At 37.0% G+C, this 21875-nt stretch overlaps 1 protein-coding gene across 1 annotated transcript; it reads left to right on the plus strand.

Moving 5' to 3' along the window:
* The first annotated feature begins 247 nt into the window (after positions 1–247).
* On the plus strand, positions 248–1207 carry LOC125208586 (uncharacterized). Its single transcript, XM_048108232.2, has 2 exons — positions 248–490; positions 568–1207. The coding sequence occupies exon 2, from the start codon at positions 602–604 to the stop codon at positions 1091–1093; it is 492 nt and encodes a 163-aa protein (XP_047964189.1). The 5' UTR covers positions 248–490; positions 568–601; the 3' UTR covers positions 1094–1207.
* Positions 1208–21875: the final 20668 nt, after the last annotated feature.

The raw sequence follows: 21875 nt of genomic DNA on the forward strand, positions 1-21875 counted from the left end.
TGATTTAATGCATGCAAACGTCAGAACTTATATCCACAATTTCAACTTGAGTATTCATGCACTCTCATTAACATAATTTTAGCATAAACCACAAAATGCTTGTAATAGGAGTATTAGTAATACTTTATATTCACTCTCATTCATTCATCGACGCAGACAAGCATTCCTCTATTCTACACCTCTCAATCCTATTACTATTACTATTACTATTACTACTATTGCTATTGCTATTGCTATTGCTATTTGGAATTGGAAAGCTGAGCTGAAAAGCAGGGCAGCCGTTGAGCTCATCAACAGAAATTATAAAATATGAATGACATACTCGGAATAATCCTAATTTTTTTCCCTAGAAATAGAGAGAGAAATTAGAAAGGAAAACACAGCCACCACCCGCTGTGTTACGGAACCGCGTAACACGGCCCACTACTTATCTCCGGCAATGGCACATCTTTCTCTCTTTTCCAATTCGGTCAAACTTATCTGATTTCAGGTCAATTTTTCCCCTAATTTAATCTTACACAATTTCAATTAGGTCAAATTTCAAATAACGGAGGTGTGATCGCGAAGGAGGGGGAATTCGATTGAACAATTCGATCAGAAAATGACGAGACAATTCCGGCTGCAGCAGTCGTATTCGATGGGGGCGCGGCGGCAGCCGCTGCTGAACAGCGAGTTCTCGTCGAGCGGGGGGATGAGGCGGGTGAGGGTGGCGGAGATGGCTGGGGGGACGACAGCGGAGTGCGCGGCGGTGTGCTGCTGCTGCCCGTGCGGGATGCTGAATCTGGCGGTGCTGGCGGTGTACAAGGTGCCGGCGGGGCTGTGCAGGAAGGCTCTGAGGAAGCAGCGCCAGAGCCAGCTGCTGAAGAGGGGGATTCTGCGCTCGCACGGCTACGGCTGCGATGACGACGACGACGACGAATACTTCCTCCGCCTCCATTCCGACAACAGCAGCGTTGTAACCACATTTGAGTCCGGGAATGTTCAGGTGATGGAGCTCGAGAAACAGATGATGGATAAATTCTACGGCGCCGGTTTCTGGCGGAGTCCGTCGCAGAAGAGCGATACCTCCGCCCTTACAACCGTCTCCATCTAGTCAAATCATTATAGTTGTATCTCAAATTTAATTATACTAGTAATTCAAAATATGTACCTATCAATCTTTAAGATTTGAGCTTTTTTACTTATTTATATACTGATTTTGTTTTAAGTTTTGTATAGGAAGTCTAAATCAGGTGCTTTGTTTATGCTGGATTAATGTGTTTTTTTGTATTGATATTTAATTTTTGATGTGTTTTGCAATCGTTATAAACTCAATTCAATTTCGTATTGACATTTATATTTAAAATATTTGATAGAATATATGGTGATAAATATGTATAGTAATTGTAAATGGCTAAATGGCTACAAAGATAAACGATAATATTATAGTACTACGGCCGGCTTCTTTTAATGGAAATGTGATCAATCTTGGCCCTTTGCATTGCAAATGGACTATGTAATTGAACAATTTACTTAAAACTTTTTTATGCTGAAAATATAACGAAATGCAAGTAAAAGGTAAAACTATAAAAGCATTAATGACGCAAAGATTAATTTTGTTGGATGGGAAGATTATGATTCATTTGAACTTGAGACTTTTTAGCCTATCTACTATTTGACCAATTCATATACACAATCTTGTGTAATTATTCATTTGAAATTATGTTGTTGGTTTCAATTTCTAGAGCTCCGATTTCCCTAATCGAAATGCCCCTGAATAGGATTTGTTTTGCCCCTGAATAAGATGTTCTCATATGGTGGTGTGCGACACATTAGATATGGTGGTGTGCGACACATTAGACAGCATAATATTGATACTACGCCTGCTTATTTGACCGGCTCTGGTTCTAACAGGACAGGTTAACCAGTTTCAATTTTTCATAAATCTCAGGACCGAAACTGGGACCGGAACTGATGTTTAATTTTTATCCGAATTTTTATTTATAATTTTAAATAATTCAATACTAATAAAATATTAATCCAACTTCTGGATATATAATGAATAATACCTAAAAATTCAAATGAACACACAAAAAATACAAACCAACAATACAATAATATTCATATATGGGTAAGACTTATGCCAAGTGTAGTAGGTCCGAATTAGTTTATGTTGGCAATTCTTTTATAAAAAAAAAGACTTCTAAAATTTAGCATTTTTTTAAAAAGAGTTTTAAAATTGAATTCCATATTCCATGTTTTTTTGCTAAATAAATATTCAATGGAATTTTCAATAATAATTGATCTTGTTATGACCTTTTGGTTTAATAGCAAACTGTGAATAAATCATTCACAAACAGGTTAAAATCGTATATTAAATGAATTGTTACATAAATTTGTTATAAAGTTAAATTTCTAAAATATGAAATGATATTGTATTTTTGTAGTTCTTTTGAAAATTAAAAACAAACTTATTATGTTCTACTCATAGTAGTTAGTTCATAAAAAATGGATTGGGGAAATAGTTGTAGATTCAAAGCATCACGGTTTAAATATTTTAAATAATTCGGAAAACAGTGCTCGCAAATTTAACCCTATTTAAATCTTAAACTCAAACAATGTTTAAAATTATTTTATTTCAATTCAATATTACTTCAATTAAGTTAGATTTATTAGTATATTACATTATAAAAAAAATAAAATTGAATTGTAACTCGGTTCCTGATTAGGAACCGATCGGTTCCGGTTCTATTTTATATAAAAAGTTGGAACCGGTTTTTCAGTTTCCGGTTCCTTAATTAACCGGCCGATTCCGGTTAATCAAGAACAGATAAACCGTTTAAGCACCCCTAATTAATACAATATAAAATAAGCAAAAGGGAGAAATTTTTAGTAAACCTGTACAATATTCCTAATCATTCCGGGGAAATAAAGTCTTAGGCGACACTATGTCGATTTTTATTCCTTGAAAAAAATCGGCGACGACTATGTCGATTTTGGTTTAAAGAGGGATATATCCCGTTGTCACGTTAAAAATGAATTATTTTATTTTGTGTGTTGATTCATTTAAATAGAGTGAACTACAAAAATAGTCCCTGGACTATGCGTTTATCTCGCCAATGAACCCTGGATTTTAAAAATATCCCCAGACAACCCTGGACTAAACGTTTATCTCGAAAATGGTCCTTTTTCACTGTTTCGTGACGAAAATACCCTTTTAGGCACTATCAAATATTGATTAAATAAAATATTAGACACTATCAAATATTGATTAAAACTATTAATTTGACACTATCAAATATTGATTAAAACTATTAATTTGTTATTTAATAGTAATTTTAATAATTAAAAAATTTATTGATATTTAAAAATCAAAATTTAAAATTTAATTTTATAAAATTAAATAATAAAGAAACAAAGTGAAGGATGACAAAAGGGAAGAAGAATGATAATTTTGAAATAATATCAGATTTAGTACATAACTGAAATAATATCAGATTTAAAATGTAAAAAGACCAAATTGCCCAAACCCCCCAAAAGGGTATTTTTGTCACGAAACAGTGAAAAAGGACCATTTTCGAGATAAGCGCTTAGTCCAGGGTTGTTTGGGGATATTTTTAAAGTCCAGGGTTCATTGGCGAGATAAACGCATAGTCCAGGAACTATTTTAATAGTTCACTCTTTAAAATAAAATGTTTCCTAAAATGGAAATATCACCACTTCTACTTTTCCATCTCTGACTTTATTCTCTCTTTATTTATTCATAAAATAATACTATATAAACTTTTGTTTAGAAATCAAATATTTTATTTATAATGAGACAAAGTATATAGAAAATTAGGATAGTGAAAATGAGAGGTGAGATGGAAAAGATGCATAGTGAATTGCAATTCGGTAAGTATATTTATTGAAATTACTAAAATTCAAAATGATTTTAGTTTGATTTTACTGATAAACATCATCTTGTGAATATTTTAAAAAATTTGAAACTTCATAAATTTATCATTTTAAAATTTAAATTATCTCTTATATCAAATTAGTTGGGGTCTTATATCTAATTGGATCATACAGTAGACATATTAACTAAGTAATGTGCATTAAATTCAATTTACCGTTGGATCATTCTCTTAATGACCCACCGCCAAACTCGGACGGCCGACGTATTATTTTAGTGAGAATAATAAATAAATAAATCACCACGCTATAATTCCTTGCGGAACATACTTATAGAATGAAAAAGCTTCAGTATTACACGATAAATCACAAAATGCCAAACATACTTAATAGAATGAAAAAGCTTCTGTATTACACGATAAATCACAAAATGCCATTAGTGGCGGAGCAAGGATTCTAATACTGGAGGCTCTAAATTACTGTTAAAATTTGTTGAGTATTTTCTGTGTTAACGACGTGGATATAGCTCTGGCATAAGTGATGTATGTACGAGAAATGAATAATGAGATAAAGAATTAGAGCAAGAGTAATAAAATTTAGAAATATACTAAGTTAGTAACAATGTCGAAAAAAAATTTTAAAAATAAAGAACAGATTTTTATAATAAAGAGTGCTATTCAAATTGATTTTACTAATAATATATCTATGTATTTATGGAACTAATGAATAATTTTCTCTATTCTAGATTTTTAAAATAAAAATGATATGATTAAAACTGATTTCTAAATAATATTATGTGAAATATTTTTATATTCATGGAATTAAAGAGATAGGAGTAATTTATATTGTTAAATAGTGAAAATCATTTAATTGTAATTACCAAAAAAAAATATACAAAATTAATAGCTACGTATAAGATTAAAACTTACTAGAGAAAATTAACAAGAAAAATTCTTTATTGTATAAACTAAAATTATTAGCTATAAGATTACAGTAGCAAACAATTACTAGAGAAATTACCAAAAATGCATATAAACTATTATAAGATTATAGTGCTAGCAAACAATTAGTAGAGAAATTACCAAAAATGCATAAAAACTAATAAAGTAAAAAAATACTAGAAATGTGATTTGAAACCCAGACCGGTTGAAATGGTGCACTTCAACACTTGGAATTCAAACCACCTCAGCTACTAATACAATTATTATTTATTTTATACATATATTATATATAGGAATAAGTCGAATGGATGAGGGGCAAGAGTCCCCCTGGCCCCACCTGGCGACTGAATGCCATAATAGAAGTAAGCCAGCAAAGAAAATAAATAAATAAATTTGTCTTTATGCAGCACAGTGGAGACAAGGAAGGAATACAGATGATGAAATAGATATTCGAAAAGTCTATTAGTCTCCAAACAACTGCTGCCTGTCTGCCTCCGTTCTATCGAAAATGACTCACTTTCATTTCTTATTTATCCTATCTAAGATGTTCCATCTCTATTTTATTCCTTCTCTCTTATTTACTCTTTCCATCTAACGCACAAAATAAAAGTACGTAAAATTTCGTATCGTCCAAGAAAGGGGTTATCTTTCTTGGGACATCTTTCTTGGGACGGAGGGAGTAAGTAGTAATGTTTTCAAACTAGTAGTACTACCTAATATTGAGAAAGGACTAGATACCAGATTTGGTAATGTAGCAGTATATTATTACTACAAGTTCAGAAAAAGCTCTAAAATGAAATTAATTTTTATCTTCGTTTTAGTTGCACTAGAATAAGGGAATGGATCCAAGATGTTGTGCACCAAAACGACACCGTTCAACGTCATTTACTGCCTTAAATCTTTTGACTTTATTAGTCCATCTCCTTCTACCATATTCTTTAATATTTGTAGTGATACGCTCAAAATATCTTCAAAATTTAGTTACTAAAAGGCTATTTTTTAATAATAATTTATGGTCTAAATAATTTCATAACTTAAAATAGCTTTCACACTGCAAATATTATGAGATTTTTTTATACTACTATTTTATTTGTAATATACTCTATATTTAGAAAAGGTTCATTAAAAATTTTAAGCTTTTTTACTTTGATTGATTTTCATTGTGCAATGAAACTATTTATTTTTAATATTCTCTACACTAAAGGTTATAATTCAAAGCTTAAATTTTTTATCATAAAAAGTAAAGAAAATATTTTTAACAATATGCATTTAAAGTGATTATTTATATTTTAAATTTTTCCAGACGAAGGTTTTTCCATAACATGGAGTATTTTTTTTTCGGTTTCAATAATATGGAGTATTTAAGAAGTATATGGAGGCAAAATAAAAGGTTAAATTTAATAACCTTTCTACACAGTGAGCATTAAAACTAAGATATTATCAAAGAGAAAATTCTTATATTTGCGCTTGAAATATTTTATAGTAAAACTTATTAATTGAAATAAAAAATTGTCATATATCCTTCTAACTATATAATAAAATAATTAAAAAAATTGTGGAAGTGTATCAATATGAATATTAAAGAATACGGTAGAAAGGGAAGGGAGCAAAGGATTTAAAGTAGGAAATGATTACAACGGATCGTTTTGGTGCACAACACCATCTGCTGTGGAGGATCCACAGCAGAGGATCTATGCCCTAGAATAAGCACAGGTAGTGACATAAATATCAGAACACACATTTTGTCACAATATAAATATTTTCTTTTAACAATAATCTCATGGTTCTTGATTTTTAACAAACTACTGCGCATTGGTTTAATCTTATTTTCAACAGTAGTAAAATGCTAATTTGGCAGCGAAAACTGACGTGGCGTATTTGATTTTGATGCGACACTCTAACAACATTAATACTATGTACGTATTTGCACATTATTCACTAACAGCCATTTTCAATGAACAAGCATAACCCAAATAAAAATTTGAAGAGGCACACGCGTGAAATAGAGGATGCCTACATCTTGCCTTCTCAATATTTTTTTTTATTTCTCACCGACAAAAGTGTAATATTCGATCCAAAAAGTGTGATTTCTCTAATTACTCATTATTTAATCATTCTCATGTCTAAAGTCATGACCCAATACCCAATCATATAGAAGTACTACGTGTTTATTTTTTTTGACTCATTGTATTTAAAAAATATTAATAACCGAACCCATAAATAAAAAATAGAAATTAGACTAACAAGCCCAATTTTGTTTTGAGTATCCCAGAAGCCAGAGCCAAAACCCAAATGCCAAAATAGGTTCTTATTTTTTTTATAACAAATTCATGGTTTGTTTGATTTGAGTTATAGTATAAAAAATACAATAAATTAGTATCGTTTCACGTAACTGGATATTTGTTGTCAGAGGGATAAAGGGTTAATGAGCTGATTTTCTTGCTTTTGGGTGAAAAACAACTTTAGCAAAACCATTTCAACCTTAACTATATGTGTTAGAACATAGAATATACAAATAATAGACTCTTAAATACTTTTAGGATTACATTATATTGGGGTTGAATGGTTCTACATTATTATCTTCATCTCCTTTAAAGATCTTTTAATCGTTGAAATATGAAAATATTTTATTTTCTATATTTACAAGGATCTTGATTGAATCTAATTATGTCTATCCTAAAATTTCAATTTATTTTCAACACTCTTCCTCAAGTTCAGTGTGAGTATTAAATTTTTCAGTACTTACAAATCTTACATTTTTTTACTCCTACACTTCCCCTTGTTTCAAGGCCCTATTTTAATTTTTCTATTGACAGTGTTGACTTGTCGTAAGAATCATTCTTTCATCATTGACGGTTTTTGTTTATGTCAACGAGCCAATTTCAATTTTCTTTAACAGTTTGTGCTCGTATTCAGGAGCCACATCAATGTTTCATTAACATCTTCATTAGCTACTCTGCTGTCATGATAGAAAATAGATGCGAGAAAAACTTTGAAATACTTTAATGACTATTGATTTGGATCATTCAACATTTTTACATTCATCATCATTTAAAAGGTGTTCTGATTATAAAAATGAGAAATATTTGATGTTTTATATTTGAAAGGATCTTGATTTAATTGATATTGATTCACTCTAGTTATGTAGAAATTAAACGTCTTTCCAACAAAAGGTCAGTTTGTTTTGTGTAAAAAGGCCACAATTTAGAGATAGCTTCCAGAATTATGACAACTACAAAATATTTGCAAAATTAACCGACAGGTGTTTCGCTTTCGTATGTAATAAAATTTCCCAAAATATTCTGTTCAAAATAAAAGGACATGTACTCATTGGTTCATGATCAATTGAGATTTGTTAGGGTAATTGAGAAATGAGATGCAATATCAGTCACTCATTTTTATTAAATAAGTGATCCAGATTTTGCCACACAAAAAATATTTTTAGATTAATTTATTATGAAAGGGCAGAATGGTAATTTCAGAATGACACATCTTCAACTCCTCCTTTCTCTCTCAATTTCCTCTCGGCCGCTGCCCTCTCTCTCCGGCTCCAATTTGTAGCGCTCGCCAGTGCTACTGACCGTGCAACCTATCGCCACCATCAATCGTCTTCGCGATCATCAATCAAGCCAGAGACGACGACGCCTCCAGACACGCCCTCTCTCTCTCGCGCATTTTAACGTCGCCGCTGTTCACCGCGCTTCGCCGCTCCTGCTGTACGAAGCTCCGAACAGCCTTCGCTTCTCACGCCGTCGCTTCGCCGGAAGCTTAATTGTTGATTCAAGTATGGATTTGGAGGTATTAGGCTTTGCATCAATAAGATTTTTTATGGAGTAGAATAAAATATCATATAATTTTTTCTAGGCTATTTAATTAGCCTATGATTTTATTTGGATATTTTACGGAGTAGAATAAAATATCACGGAGCAGAATAAAATAATAAATCCTCCCAAATAATTATGGAGTAGGCGATTTTTTCCTAGGATTTAAATTCAAATCCTAATTTAAATAGGATATGGCAAGATCCTCTTAGATATGGTAAGATATGCTTGAATAATTTATATTTATTCATGGAATAGAATAAATAAGGGATCAAATAATATAATAAATAATTCCTTCTTCCCTAAATAAGTGGATTTTCGAAAATCTTCATGTAACAAGGTGGGGTTCGAAAATTCCATAGAGGAATTAGAGAGTATTTGGACTTTGGATTAAATTTGGATAATTATCCTAAACAAATAATTAAATCCAAGAAAAATAGGATTCCTTCTCCAATAATAATAAGGGTCGAAAATTCCAAATAAAAGTGTAGGATATTTATGAAAATCCTATTTAATCTCACTCATCCCTTGGGAAAATAATTCATCACAATAAATTTAACCCCGCATCGAATATTCACACAATCATTTCACAAAAATCAGCCACTTTTACTTCCACCTCATATTCTCGACACCTTGACCTTTCAACGGCCACGTCTATTTTCCACATCTTTGACTATTCAACAGCCACGTCATACATTTGACTATTCAATCAATCTCAACTCAAAATCGCAATTAGGTCACAAAGAAATCATACAATTAAATCACTCTTCAATTATTCCACATACTTCATAGCATTAAAAGCATTTAATGCGAAAATTTTATAACCCGAAAATTAGGGTTCGAAAAAGCGGGGCGTTACATTCTACCACTTTTAAAAGAAATTTCGTCCCGAAATTTGGTACCTTCATGGGAAGAGTTCCGGGTACAGTTCCGTCATCTTGTCCTCAATCTCCCACGTGGCTTCTTCGTTTTCGTGGTTTCTCCATAGTACTTTTACGCTAGCAATGGATTTATTCCTCAAATTCTGAACCTTTCGGTCCAAGATCATCTTGGGTCTCTCTTCGTAGCTCAAGTCGGAATTCAGCGCGACTTCTTCATAGTGAATCACGTGTTTCGGATCAAACACATATTTTCGCAACTGCGATACGTGAAAAACGTTGTGCACATTCCCGAGACTTGGCAGTAGCGCTAATCGGTAGGCTACGGGTCCTATTTCCTCTATATTTCATAATGTCCGATAAAACGCGGTTTCAACTTTCCTTTAACACCAAAATGCGTTATCCCTTTCGACGGGGATACCTTGAGAAAAACCTTATCGCCGGCTTGAAATTGTAAGTCGGTCTGTCGGACGACAGCGTATGACTTTTGTCTGTCCTGGGCTTCCTTCATTCTCACACGAATTTGTCGAACAATTCCAATCATCTCTTCGACTGCATCGGGTCCGAGTACCCTTCGCTCGCCAACTTCATCCCAGTAGAGCGGTGATCTACACCTTTTTCCATATAGTGCTTCATACGGCGCAATGTTGATCGTTGCTTGAAAGTTGTTGTTGTAAGCGAATTCGATCAGAGGTAGTGTCGTCTCCCAACTTCCACCTCGGTCGAGCACCACAGCTCTTAGCATATCCCCGAGAGTTTGTATCGTCCTCTCGGATTGCCCATCGGACTGCGGGTGAAACGCCGTGCTAAAATTTAATCGTGTTCTAAGCTCGCGTTGTAGACTAATCCAAAATTTTGAAGTAATCTTCGGGTCACGATCGCACGTAATTGTCACTGGGACTCCATGCAATCGCACAATCTCCTTTATGTAAATCTGGGCCAGCTTGCTCGATCCATGGGTGATAGGAATCGGTATGAAGTGCGCACACTTGGTAAGTTGATCTATGATCACCCAGATTGCGGTGTTCCCATTTAGGGTCCTTGGCAAGGCCGTCACGAAATCCATGGCGATGTGCTCCCATTTTCACTCGGGTATCTCCAGTGGTTGTAATTTTCCATGCGGTCGTTGATGTAAGGCCTTCACCTGTTGGCAGGCTAAGAAACGCTCCACAAATGCCGCGATATCTCTCTTTATGCCATTCCACCAAAAGGACTTCTTCAAGTCTTGATACATCTTCGTGCTTCCAGGGTGAGCAGTGTATGGAGTCTCATGAGCTTCACTCATGATCTCGTTCTTGAGTTCTTCGTTGTTTGGCACGCACAGTCTTCCTTCAAAGATGAGGGCGTTGTCGGACTCCTCACTAAAATTTCCGGATTCACCGGTTCTCACTTCAATTCGGATTTCCTCCAGTTTCGCATCCATCTGTTGCGCTGCAACGATTCTCGTTTTCAGATCTGGTTCAACCACTAAGGTGGCAATTCGTCCTTCCACTGTTTCGGGTGCCCTTACCACTTCTAGTCGCATTTTACTAAAATCTCGTATCAAACTTTCCTCTTCTGTAAGAAAAGTAGCTAGTTGCGAATGGTCTCTACGGCTCAAAGCATCTGCCACTACATTTGCCTTGCCAGGGTGGTAGTTGATGCCACAATCGTAATCCTTTACTAATTTGAGCCATCTTCGTTGTCGCATGTTCAAATCCTTCTGCTCGGAAAAATACTTCAAGCTCTTGTGGTCCGTAAAGATTTCACATCTAACTCCGTAGAGATGATGCCTCCAAATCTTTAGGGCATGTATAACTGCTGCTAACTCCAAATCGTGGGTTGGGTAGTTCAACTCGTGTGGTTTCAATTGTCGTGACGCGTAGGCGATCACTTTGTTGTTTTGCATCAACACGCATCCTAATCCAACCTTCGAAGCGTCGGTGTAGACTACGTAGTTCACTCCCGGCTCTGGCACGGTTAACACTGGTGCGGTGGTCAATTTCTCCTTCAAGAGTTGAAAACTCGTTTCACATTCCGTGGTCCAATTTACTTTGACTCCTTTCTTGAGCTGTTGGGTCATAGGTCTCGCTATCTTGGAGAATCCTTCAATGAACCTTCGGTAGTTGATGCACTTTTTATTAGCACTAAATAAACCTGCAAGTATACAGAGTATATATAGTATAACTAAAGGTTAGTACCGGATATCGAACACGGGGAAGACGAACACAAAGTGTATATCCTCTACTAAGACTCAAATACTATCTGGAAAAACAATTGGGTTTTGAAAACTTTTGAAAAACTAAAAACAATAGAAAGCATAGACCAACTAAAAGCGAATAAAACACGGAGAAAGACGATAGAGATAAGGGAATCCCAGGGATGTGTGTTCACAGTTATGGTTGTACGAAATTCCAACTACAATACCCTAGCACGGTTTATACTTTGAAAGGACGAGTCACCTAGCTTATGCTCATACGATACAAATGTTGATTACAAGATTAGGGTTGTCAATCCTAACACGTAACTCCAAAAAGCTCCTAAGACCCTTGAAAAGTCCTCACTCTCAATTAACAGTGTCGTTTTAAGGGAAGCTAACTGTAGTGTCTACTATGTGAATCTAACTCGCTAGAACTCTGTCACAGTTATGAAGCAAGTTATATTAAATCATACACGATTGTGTCACTCAATCATGCAGCATCAAAACTACTTAGGGAAGAAACAAAGTAAAAACAAAACGGTTATTAAATAGAAAAGGGAATTTGTATAACGTAAAGTCGTTACTAACACATCCCTAGAATCCTATGAGTTTAGTTACACATAATTGAATAAGCTAAAAACATAGATTGAATGGAAGACAATTTGAACATAAAACTAAAGCAAATAAAACCCGTAGGTTGAATCCTTGTCGTTCTTGATGTTCTTGAAATCCTTCTCCAACTCCTTGCACCAATGAAGTACTCTAGGTCTTGATCTCTATAAAGTATTTTGCAAGTAGAAGTTCTCTCTTTTTGATGAAGCTTGAGGTCTTATTTATAGGGGAAAGCCACTCCTTGTTGTAAAAGGAAAATATCTCCAAAATATGGTAAATCTGGGCGCAAATCTAGGGCTTCTCGAATTCGCCGCCTTTCTCCGGCGGGCCACCCCACCTTGGCCGGCGGTCGCCGCGTTGGAGTCCAGAGAGTCTGTTCCCTCGGTGGCGGACCGCCGCACGTCTTCCGGCGGTCGCCGGACGAGACTTCTCTTCCAAGCACATTTTTCCGAGGCGGACCGCTGCATTGATCTGCCGCCAGGCGTCGGCGGTCGCCGGTCAACGTCTGACTCCAGATTTCCAAACTTGGCATTTTGGCTCCCTTTTTCGGCTCAATTATGCACATTTCTCACAAAACACGTCAAAATACCAAAATGGACAAAATATGCAAATAATGGACGTGTAGAGTGACTTTAAAACGGACCAAATAATGGCCTTAAAACAGTGCAAAATCCGAGCGCATCAGTAGTATCCTACCAATCCCAGGAAACTCCGAATCTCGTTCGGTGTCGAAGGTGACTTCCATTGTTGTACCGCCTCAACCTTGGCGGGGTCTACTCGGATTCCTTCTGCCGACACAATATGTCCTAGAAAGTTCACTTCCTTCGGGCAGAATTCACACTTGCTGAATTTGGCGTACAACTTCTCGGTCCTCAACATCTCCAACGTGATTCGTAGGTGCTCCTCATGCTCCTTCTCATTCTTCGAGTAGACAAGTACGTCATCTATGAATACTAAACCGAATTTATCCAAATATGGGTGGAATACCCGGTTCATCAAGTCCATGAATACCGCAGGGGCATTTGTTAGACCGAACGGCATCACAACGAACTCGTAGTGTCCATATCTCGTACGAAATGCAGTCTTCGGTATGTCCTCCCTTCGAACTCTTAGTTGATGATATCCGGAACTCAAGTCCATCTTTGAAAACACGCATGCTCCTCGTAGTTGATCGAACAAGTCATCTATCCTCGGCAGTGGATACTTGTTCTTGAGGGTCAATTTGTTCAACTCTCTATAGTCGATACACATTCTCATCGACCCATCCTTCTTCTTCACGAAAAGCACTGGTGTGCCCAACAGCGACACACTAGGCCTAATGAAACCTAGGTCCATGAGTTCCTGGAGTTGTATCTTGACTTCGTCCAACTCTTTGGGCGCCATTCGATATGGTGCCTTAGATATGGGCGCGGCTCCCGGATCGAGGTCAATTGTAAACTCCAATTGTCGATCTGGCGGCGGTCCAGGTAACACTTCGGGAAAAACGTCTGGAAATTCTTGCACGACAGCGACACCTTCCATCTTCTTTCCCTCCTTCTCCTCTCCATGGAGGTAGACGAGATAGGCAGTTCGCCCTTTTTTCATCATTGCGGTGGCCTGAAGCGCGGATATGATAGCGGTTCATCGAGATTCCGTGGTATACGGTAGGTTTCTTCCCTGGAATTTGTAGCGATATCTGCCTCTCCTTATAACGAATTGTCGCAAAGTTCATAGTCAACCAGTCCATTCCCAAGATTATATCGATATCCTCCTTTTTCATGACTCGCAAGTCGTGAGCAACTATCTTAAGTTCTCCCATAACAATTTCTACGTTCGAGCATGTTCTAGATATTTCTATCATTCATCCTACTGGTGAGGTCACCATCATCCTATGTTCAGATTCGCTAACAGGCAAGCTCAAAGTGTGCACACATATTTCAGATATAAATGAATGCGATGCGCCCGTGTCAAACAACACAACAACAGGGGTATCGAGGATTTCGCCCATACCTGTCAGGTTTCCCTTCTCACGTTCATCTTGCTCTTTCTTCAGCTTCTTTTGTTCCAGCATGTACGCTCTAGCTTGGGGAGGAAGTCTTGGGCAGTGAGGTTGTTGTTGCCGCGACGATGGGTCGCGATTTCCTCTCGGTTCATTCTGCGGTGCCCTCAATTGCTGACGGGATCCTTGATCGTTCTGCCTTGATCCCGATCCTACCTTGTTATATGGACACTCCCTAGAGAAGTGGCCGTTTCCTCCGCAGGTGTAGCACTTGATAACGTTCTGATATCGGCATTCTCCGAAATGGTACTTAGAGCACACATTGCACTGCGGTGCCCTTGGTCGGTAGTCTCCTCTCTGGCTAGACGTATGTTGTCCTCCTCCGTGCTGGGATCGATGCTGATTCGACTGGTGCCGTTTTCCATCGTAGGAAGTCCTAGAATCATCCCACTTCCTTTTCTCTCGGGAGTGGTGTGATGGGGGCAAAGGCGAGGTAATGTTCTCCTTAGCTTTCTCCTTATGCATTGTTGCCTCAATATCCAGTGCGAGTGCCAATGCTTCAGCGTAGGGGAGTCTTCCTCGACTGGCCAACGACATTCTTATCTCAGGTCTTAGTCCCTCACGGAACTTGTCAGACAGTTTCTCGTCGGTATCGACTTGATCAGGGGCGTACCGGGTCATGCTATTGAGCGCTCGATCGTACTCGGTCACAGTCATGCGTCCTTGAGTCAGATTGTGGAACTCGGATGCCTTTGCCTTCCGGTAGTTCTTTGGCACCTACTTGTTGTATATTTCATTCTTGAAACCTTCCTATGTCATCGCCTCTACTTGGTCTCGTAGCATGGTCTTCGTTCTAGTATCCCACCAAAAGTCAGCTGCCTCGGTTAGTTGATGGGTTACACAACTCATTCGTTCTCTATCATTGCATCCCAAAATCGCAAAGATACGCTCTATTGCGCGGATCCAAGATTCGGCACTGGCCTGCTCTCCTAGTCCGTCAAACATAGGTGGTTTCTGTTAGAGTTTGTATACTAGAAATCACGTTTCGAGTGATTGAATACTGTAAAAGTCTTATTTTATTTTTAAATAAATAAAACAGATTATTTTTTGTCATAATGTTGTATGTTTTACATTTAATGGAGGTTAATGCATGTTTAAATGTATAAGTTAACTTAACAAAGTCTAAGTCTTTGTTTTAGTAGACCGGTTGTGGGCGTCGTCCACTTTAAGGTAATACGGTCAGTTCTAAACAAAGAAAAAGATGAATTTCACAACCTAGTTGGAATTTGACTATCCAACGAGAAAGGTTGCATGTCAGTCCGCATATTTCTAAGCCTTACTGAAATAAGATGACATTGGTGTGGTATAGCACTGAACGGATCTAACAGCAAGACTTGCCTTAGGCTATCTACTGAAAGGCGAGGTCTTGATAAATATTTATTTCTTAATCAATGTAGGTTAGCATTGAGCATACGGTATTGATTATGCACTGCTTTGACTTATCAAATGGTGCCGGTTTTTCGTAACCCAATTATCCTGATATATTGGGCAGTGGTGATCAATATCTAGCGGTGCTAGGATTGCTATTATATTGAATCGTGCGCGAGCTGAGTCTCGTTTGATAATGTCCTCAAGAGGAGCGCGAAACAAGGTTTTATTATTCGGAACCTAGCTAGTTGGAGTGTGATTACTCTATGAATAATAAATAAGCGTTTCATGCTAAGTCCACTCTTGGAATTAATAAGAAATTAATTAATTAAGTCAATAGCAGACATTAATTAATTAATGGACATTTTAATCTTAAGCGCAGGAAATGAAAGTTAAACGGAAACCCGGATTACTTGTAATTTCGGATTTGGATGGGGAGAGTTCAACATTACTTCTGTAGTGGCTGCTCGTAATATTCCAATTATAACTTATATTAAATTGTGGGTTCAATTTAATTAGTAAAAAGTAAATTGGATGAGCCCATATCCAAAACCTTCCATAGATCCCTGTCTGGGCCCAAAAAGAACTTAATATAAATAGGAGAATAAAGGAGACAGAAATAACACAATTGTTATCATTAAAATTTTCGAAAATTTCAGCCCCTAAGCTGAAGGAATTTTCGAATTCCTCTCCTATTCCAAAAAGGATTTCTTATGTCTTCTTTATTTAAGTCCTAGTATTCTAGTAAGATCAGCCCACACTGATATTGGGATACAGTTCGGGAACCAGAGAGAAGATTTGTGGTCTAGTACTCAAAGCATCACGTGGAGAAGAAGCTAGCCATCTTCAATTCTTTGGAGAATTATTTAGGTATTTTTCTGCTCCGTAGAAAAGCATGTTTTAGGTTTCAATATTCTTAAAGCATGATTAATTCAAGTTATGAGCATGATAAATGTGATAATTACGCGAATAGGTTTTGTCTATATAATCTGCTAAATAGATCTGATTATTATGTGATTGTTGTTTATGCGCCCGCTTCCGCTACCAGTTCCATCAGTTTCTGCTCTAAGAATAGCTTTACGATTTCCCGATTAACCTGAGGCGGTAGAGGTGGAGGCGGCGGAATGGGTTGTGACACGTTGTCCTCATCCTCCGTTTGAGGAGTTTGTTCTCGGTGGCATCTTGGCGGCATTCTGATTTAGTATTACACAAGTTATTGACAAGATCTAGCAATAGTCATGTGGTATAGTTGATAAACAAGATTCATGGTCAATCGTATCAAAATCACTTGGTGGAATGTTCTCGCATCACATGATATCAAAGGTGGATAACAAAAAGCTGTGTCAAAGTGTTATCATATCGAGGATGAGTTGCATCAAAGGGTAGAAAAAGGATCATTGCTCATTTAGCAAAAAGGGATTTGTACGAAGATGTCACGAAGACAACTGTACTACGAAGTAGCGAAGTATAAGGCGCAATAAAGCATTGCAAGACAGTTATGTGATAGGATTGCATCATGCGGTAGTATGATTAAGTATCGATAGAAAATTTCACAATGGTATGAAAGACAATCCATTGCATCGTAAGATAGTAAAAAGTGGAAAAAATCTCCCCATGGCATATTAATCAAAACGTTGCCTCAAAGAGGTCTTAGTATCAAACGCAAATGATAAAAGAGTACCAAAAATAAAAGGTAGAAAGTCAAGCAAATCAATCCAAAAACATGGAGGAAACAAAACAAAGCATTCCACGACTATTATCCTAGTCAATTCCATTCATGTCCTCTTCGGGGTCCTCGTCCTCATCGACACCTTCCATGTCCAACTCATGTCCCTCGCCGTAGAGTTCCTCCTCCTCGCCCATTTCTCCAGCGTGTGGAGGGGTTATCGCACGCATCTCTTCCACATTCCCATGTATGATCAAAGGGTTAACAGCATTAGTCTTAAGCCTTGGCTTAGTAGGGACACGATCAACATGCGGCTCCTTATCACGACGATATCTCCATTGACGGGCCTGACTCGGCGGATACTTGAGCGGTGGGGGACTAAGCGGTGGTCCATCCCTCGCGGCTGTCGCGGCTGGGAGTAGCACTCCTAGCAAGCCAATCATATCGCCTCGGGGCGTGTACTCCGGCGGACTGAACCACGTAAATGGTAACGCAGCTTGGGCAGTCCATTCACTCCAAGGAGAAGGCAGGCCGTGGATCAATCTCGAGATCCCCGCGTGATGGGTAGCTCCACCATACACGTATGCGTCCATCCAGCGGTCGTAGAAATCGGTGACATAGGTCAGGAGAAAAGACTTTCCATCCCATTCGAATTCTTGGTAGGTTTCAACAGGGAAAACCTTGTTCTTTGCGTAACGGTTTCGCATCAGTGCGTAATACCGGTTGAGCATCTACAAAAGGAAACCTCAGCATCAGCACAAGGGTAAAAGAAAATCAATAGTGTATGCGGTTTCAAAATGATGCCGAGAGTATGATGGATATATATATGTGTGTATGTGTCGAACGATGGAGGTGTGAAGGTAGTATTATATCAAGAATAAATGGGATTTCATTTCCGAGGCGAAAGGTTAGCATGTTTTCGCGTTTCAATGGTTCACAATTTTCGTTCTCATAAGTCTCTTGCCTCGTATTCGGCGTTTCGTGCCTCCATGTTCGATATCGTCACAAAATTTTCATTCACAACACGACTTACATCTATGTATAGCAGCATGCTCATGTTCATTCTCATAGATGTCGTTCATCATACAATCAAGCAATCACAATCATATAGGATTTCATTCATTCCTCTCGCAGAGGTCTTAGCACATTTTCACTTGCATAACAACACTCATCATTTTTGGCATAGTCGAAAGTAGCAATTTCACATTCATGCATATTCGTAATTTCATACTCCAAGAAAATCTCAAAAACTTCACATTAACTTTCATTCATTGCAATTTCCAACATTTCATAATTCAAATCAATATTCAAGAGATACTTGTTACCTCATTCTTCGTGGTTGGGCGGAAACGAGTCGTGGTGTTGAGCCTTCGATGATTATCACTTAATCAATTTACACATTTTTAGACCTTATTTCAATAAGACTCTTGGGTCCAGAGCGGAAAGAACTGAGGCTCTGATACCAACTGTAACGACCCGCCCTTCTAGGGTATAATAAATACGACTATCGTTACCTAGACGGACTTTAATGCAACAAAGATCATAGGCTAGGGTTTCATTTAAAGGAAATTTCCCCAAAGTATTTAATGAACAATTAAATTGATAAGAGAAGAATAATGCCTTAGCGATGAAACTCAATAAGAAAGGGCTATCACAATTAATATTCAAAACGACAAGGTCGTTAAGATAATTCAAAAACATCATGTCTCAACAATCCAACAAAAATGAAGTAGTTTCAATCTCAAACGAACGATAGTATGTTTCATGTTTCAGCGGAAGCAACCAAGAGAAGGGTGAAGCTATGTATGAAGACACAACTGCACTCGGAGTTTCAAAGTGATCAAATTATTCAATTATTCTGCTCAACACCGCCAACCGCTCGTCACCGCTCAACCTGCACATAGGGAAAACATATGCAGGGCTGAGTACTATAAACATACTCAGTGGACTCATGCCGAAAACAGTTCTATCAAACATGGTAATTATCATGCCATTTTCAAGTGTCCATCGGGGTTTTATCTTTAGAAATGCCCGAGGCACCAAAATATATCCTTTATCATAATCACGGTCGCGCAACCATTTTTCACATCGGCGTTTACCATATCCTCATTCTACATGACAAGGAATGCGGCCGCAATCCAGGTCACTAGACCGGCCAACCCGTACGCTGGCACTCGGTGTAACATTGGTGTACACTAACCCAAGTAGAGTTTGCGGCTCTACAAGGATCCGAATTCGATTAAATCAATAGTGGCATAGCCACAAGGGATATGCACGACAAAACAAATCAAGGCATGATAATACAGATCTCATTCTCATCAATAATGATTTAGGACGATGTCCTTATTTTAAAAGAAAAGCCCACCTCGATGGCTTAGCTCGCAAGTATTCTCTTCTCCTTGCTATCACGCCGAGAGCGCGAATTATCATCTTTAGATTATGTGTACCACAAATCAGTTTCAAACCTTGATTCGAAAATCATGCATGTTCCCAACGTTTCCCTTTTCTCATTAATTCGTTTTAATATCACCATTCAAAATCAAGGTATGATTATCGTATCACTTTTTATTCGCACAACAACTCTAGATCTATCATCAAAACGTGTCACGCATGAGTGTTTCACAACACACATCACACGCACACCCACAACACACACACGCACACCGAGGCACGCACACACACACACACACGATCCACTCACACACACATATGCATCACATTCATCAATTGGTTTCCCCTTTTCACTCGATCTATATGCATGAGGGTTCAAGAACACCGATTAAACGGTTAGATGAGGAAAGATTGATATAAAAGTACCTTTTCTTGATATAACGAACGGTAGAACAAAGTAATAGCCTTGATTCTTCAACAATTCTTGAATTTCAACTTCAATTCTTGGTAAAGAATGAAGAGGTCTTGAATAAAGTAGAAAACAAGTTGAAGAAGAAGTGGAGAAGTGGGGAGGCGTTTTTCTTCAAGAGAGAGGGGGCGTGTAATTTGAGAGATATAATATCTTTAATAATTCTTAAATTTCTCTCTTATTTATAGAGTGCAAGATATAATATCTTTAATTAAATAAATTAAAGATTTGAGAAGATTTGGGGAGATTTGATAGTAGAAGTTGGCGTGTAATTTGAGAGAAATAAGGGGATTTTCGAATTCTAGGCTATTTAATTAGCCTATGATTTTATTTGGATATTTTACGGAGTAGAATAAAATATCACGGAGCAGAATAAAATAATAAATCCTCCCAAATAATTATGGAGTAGGCGATTTTTGCTTATGATTTAAATTCAAATCCTAATTTAAATAGGATATGGCAAGATCCTCTTAGATATGGTAAGATATGTTAGAATAATTTATATGTTAGAATAATTTATATTTATTCATGGAAGAGAATAAATAAACGATCAAATAATATAATAAATAATTCCTTCTTCCCTAAATAAGGGGATTTTCGAAAATCTTCATATAACAAGGTGGGGTTCGAAAATTCCATAGAGGAATTAGAGAGTATTTGGACTTTGGATTAAATTTGGATAATTATCCCAAGCAAATAATTAAATTCAAGAAAAATAGGATTCCTTCTCCAATAATAATAAGGGTCGAAAATTCCAAATAAATGTGTAGGATACTTATGAAAATCCTATTTAATCTCACTCATCCCTTGGGAAAATAATTCGTCACAATAAATTTCACCCCGCATCGAATATTCACACAATCATTTCACAAAAATCAGCCATTTTTACTTCCACCTCATATTCTCGACACCTTGACCTTTCAACGGTCACGTCATATTTTCCACATCTTTGACTATTCAACAGCCACGTCATACATTTGACTATTCAATCAATCTCAACTTCAAATCGCAATTAGGTTACAAAGAAATCATGAAATTAAACCACTCTTCAATTATTCCGCATACTTCATAGCATTAAAAGCATTTAATGCGAAAATTTTATAACCCGAAAATTAGGGTTCGAAAAGCGGGGCGTTAGAGAATAATTTCTCAATAGATAGAAAAACACTATTTCATCAGTTGCATATTGTGCCAACATTTCGTAGCTGTTTGCCCCATTCCTCCGCCACGCACCACACAAACATGCAAGTAGACCTCTCACCAATTTCTTTTGGCATAATGTTGCCGTACAGTGTGGTAATAGAATACTACTACATGCTCTTATATGTTATTTAGTGGGGTCTACTTATTTTAGTTTGACCTTGTATGTTAAACATTTTTACTAGTATCATGGAGTCTCATACTAAAAAAAAAGTTTACAACTTAATTATACTTATAATTAGCTTTTCCGTAAAAAAAAATTTCCAACCTTCACGATTCGTGGTCGAGAGAAAAAAAAAATTGGAAGACATGTAACTATTCATTAATTTGATAAGTAATTTATAGTAGTAATTCATTTTTATCCATTCTAAGCAATCGACCATCAAGCATGCATAATAAACATCATTATTACATATTTAACCTTATACTATGGGTAAAT

The sequence above is a fragment of the Salvia hispanica genome, chromosome 6, assembly GCF_029641045.1.
Source record: "Salvia hispanica isolate PSC_SH4W2 chromosome 6, Shi_PSC_v1, whole genome shotgun sequence".
Lineage (NCBI taxonomy): Eukaryota > Viridiplantae > Streptophyta > Magnoliopsida > Lamiales > Lamiaceae > Salvia > Salvia hispanica.

Excerpts from the sequence above, each read along its gene's own strand:
- LOC125208586 (XM_048108232.2), top strand. The coding sequence starts at position 602 with ATGACGAGACAATTCCGGCTGCAGCAGTCGTATTCGATGGGGGCGCGG.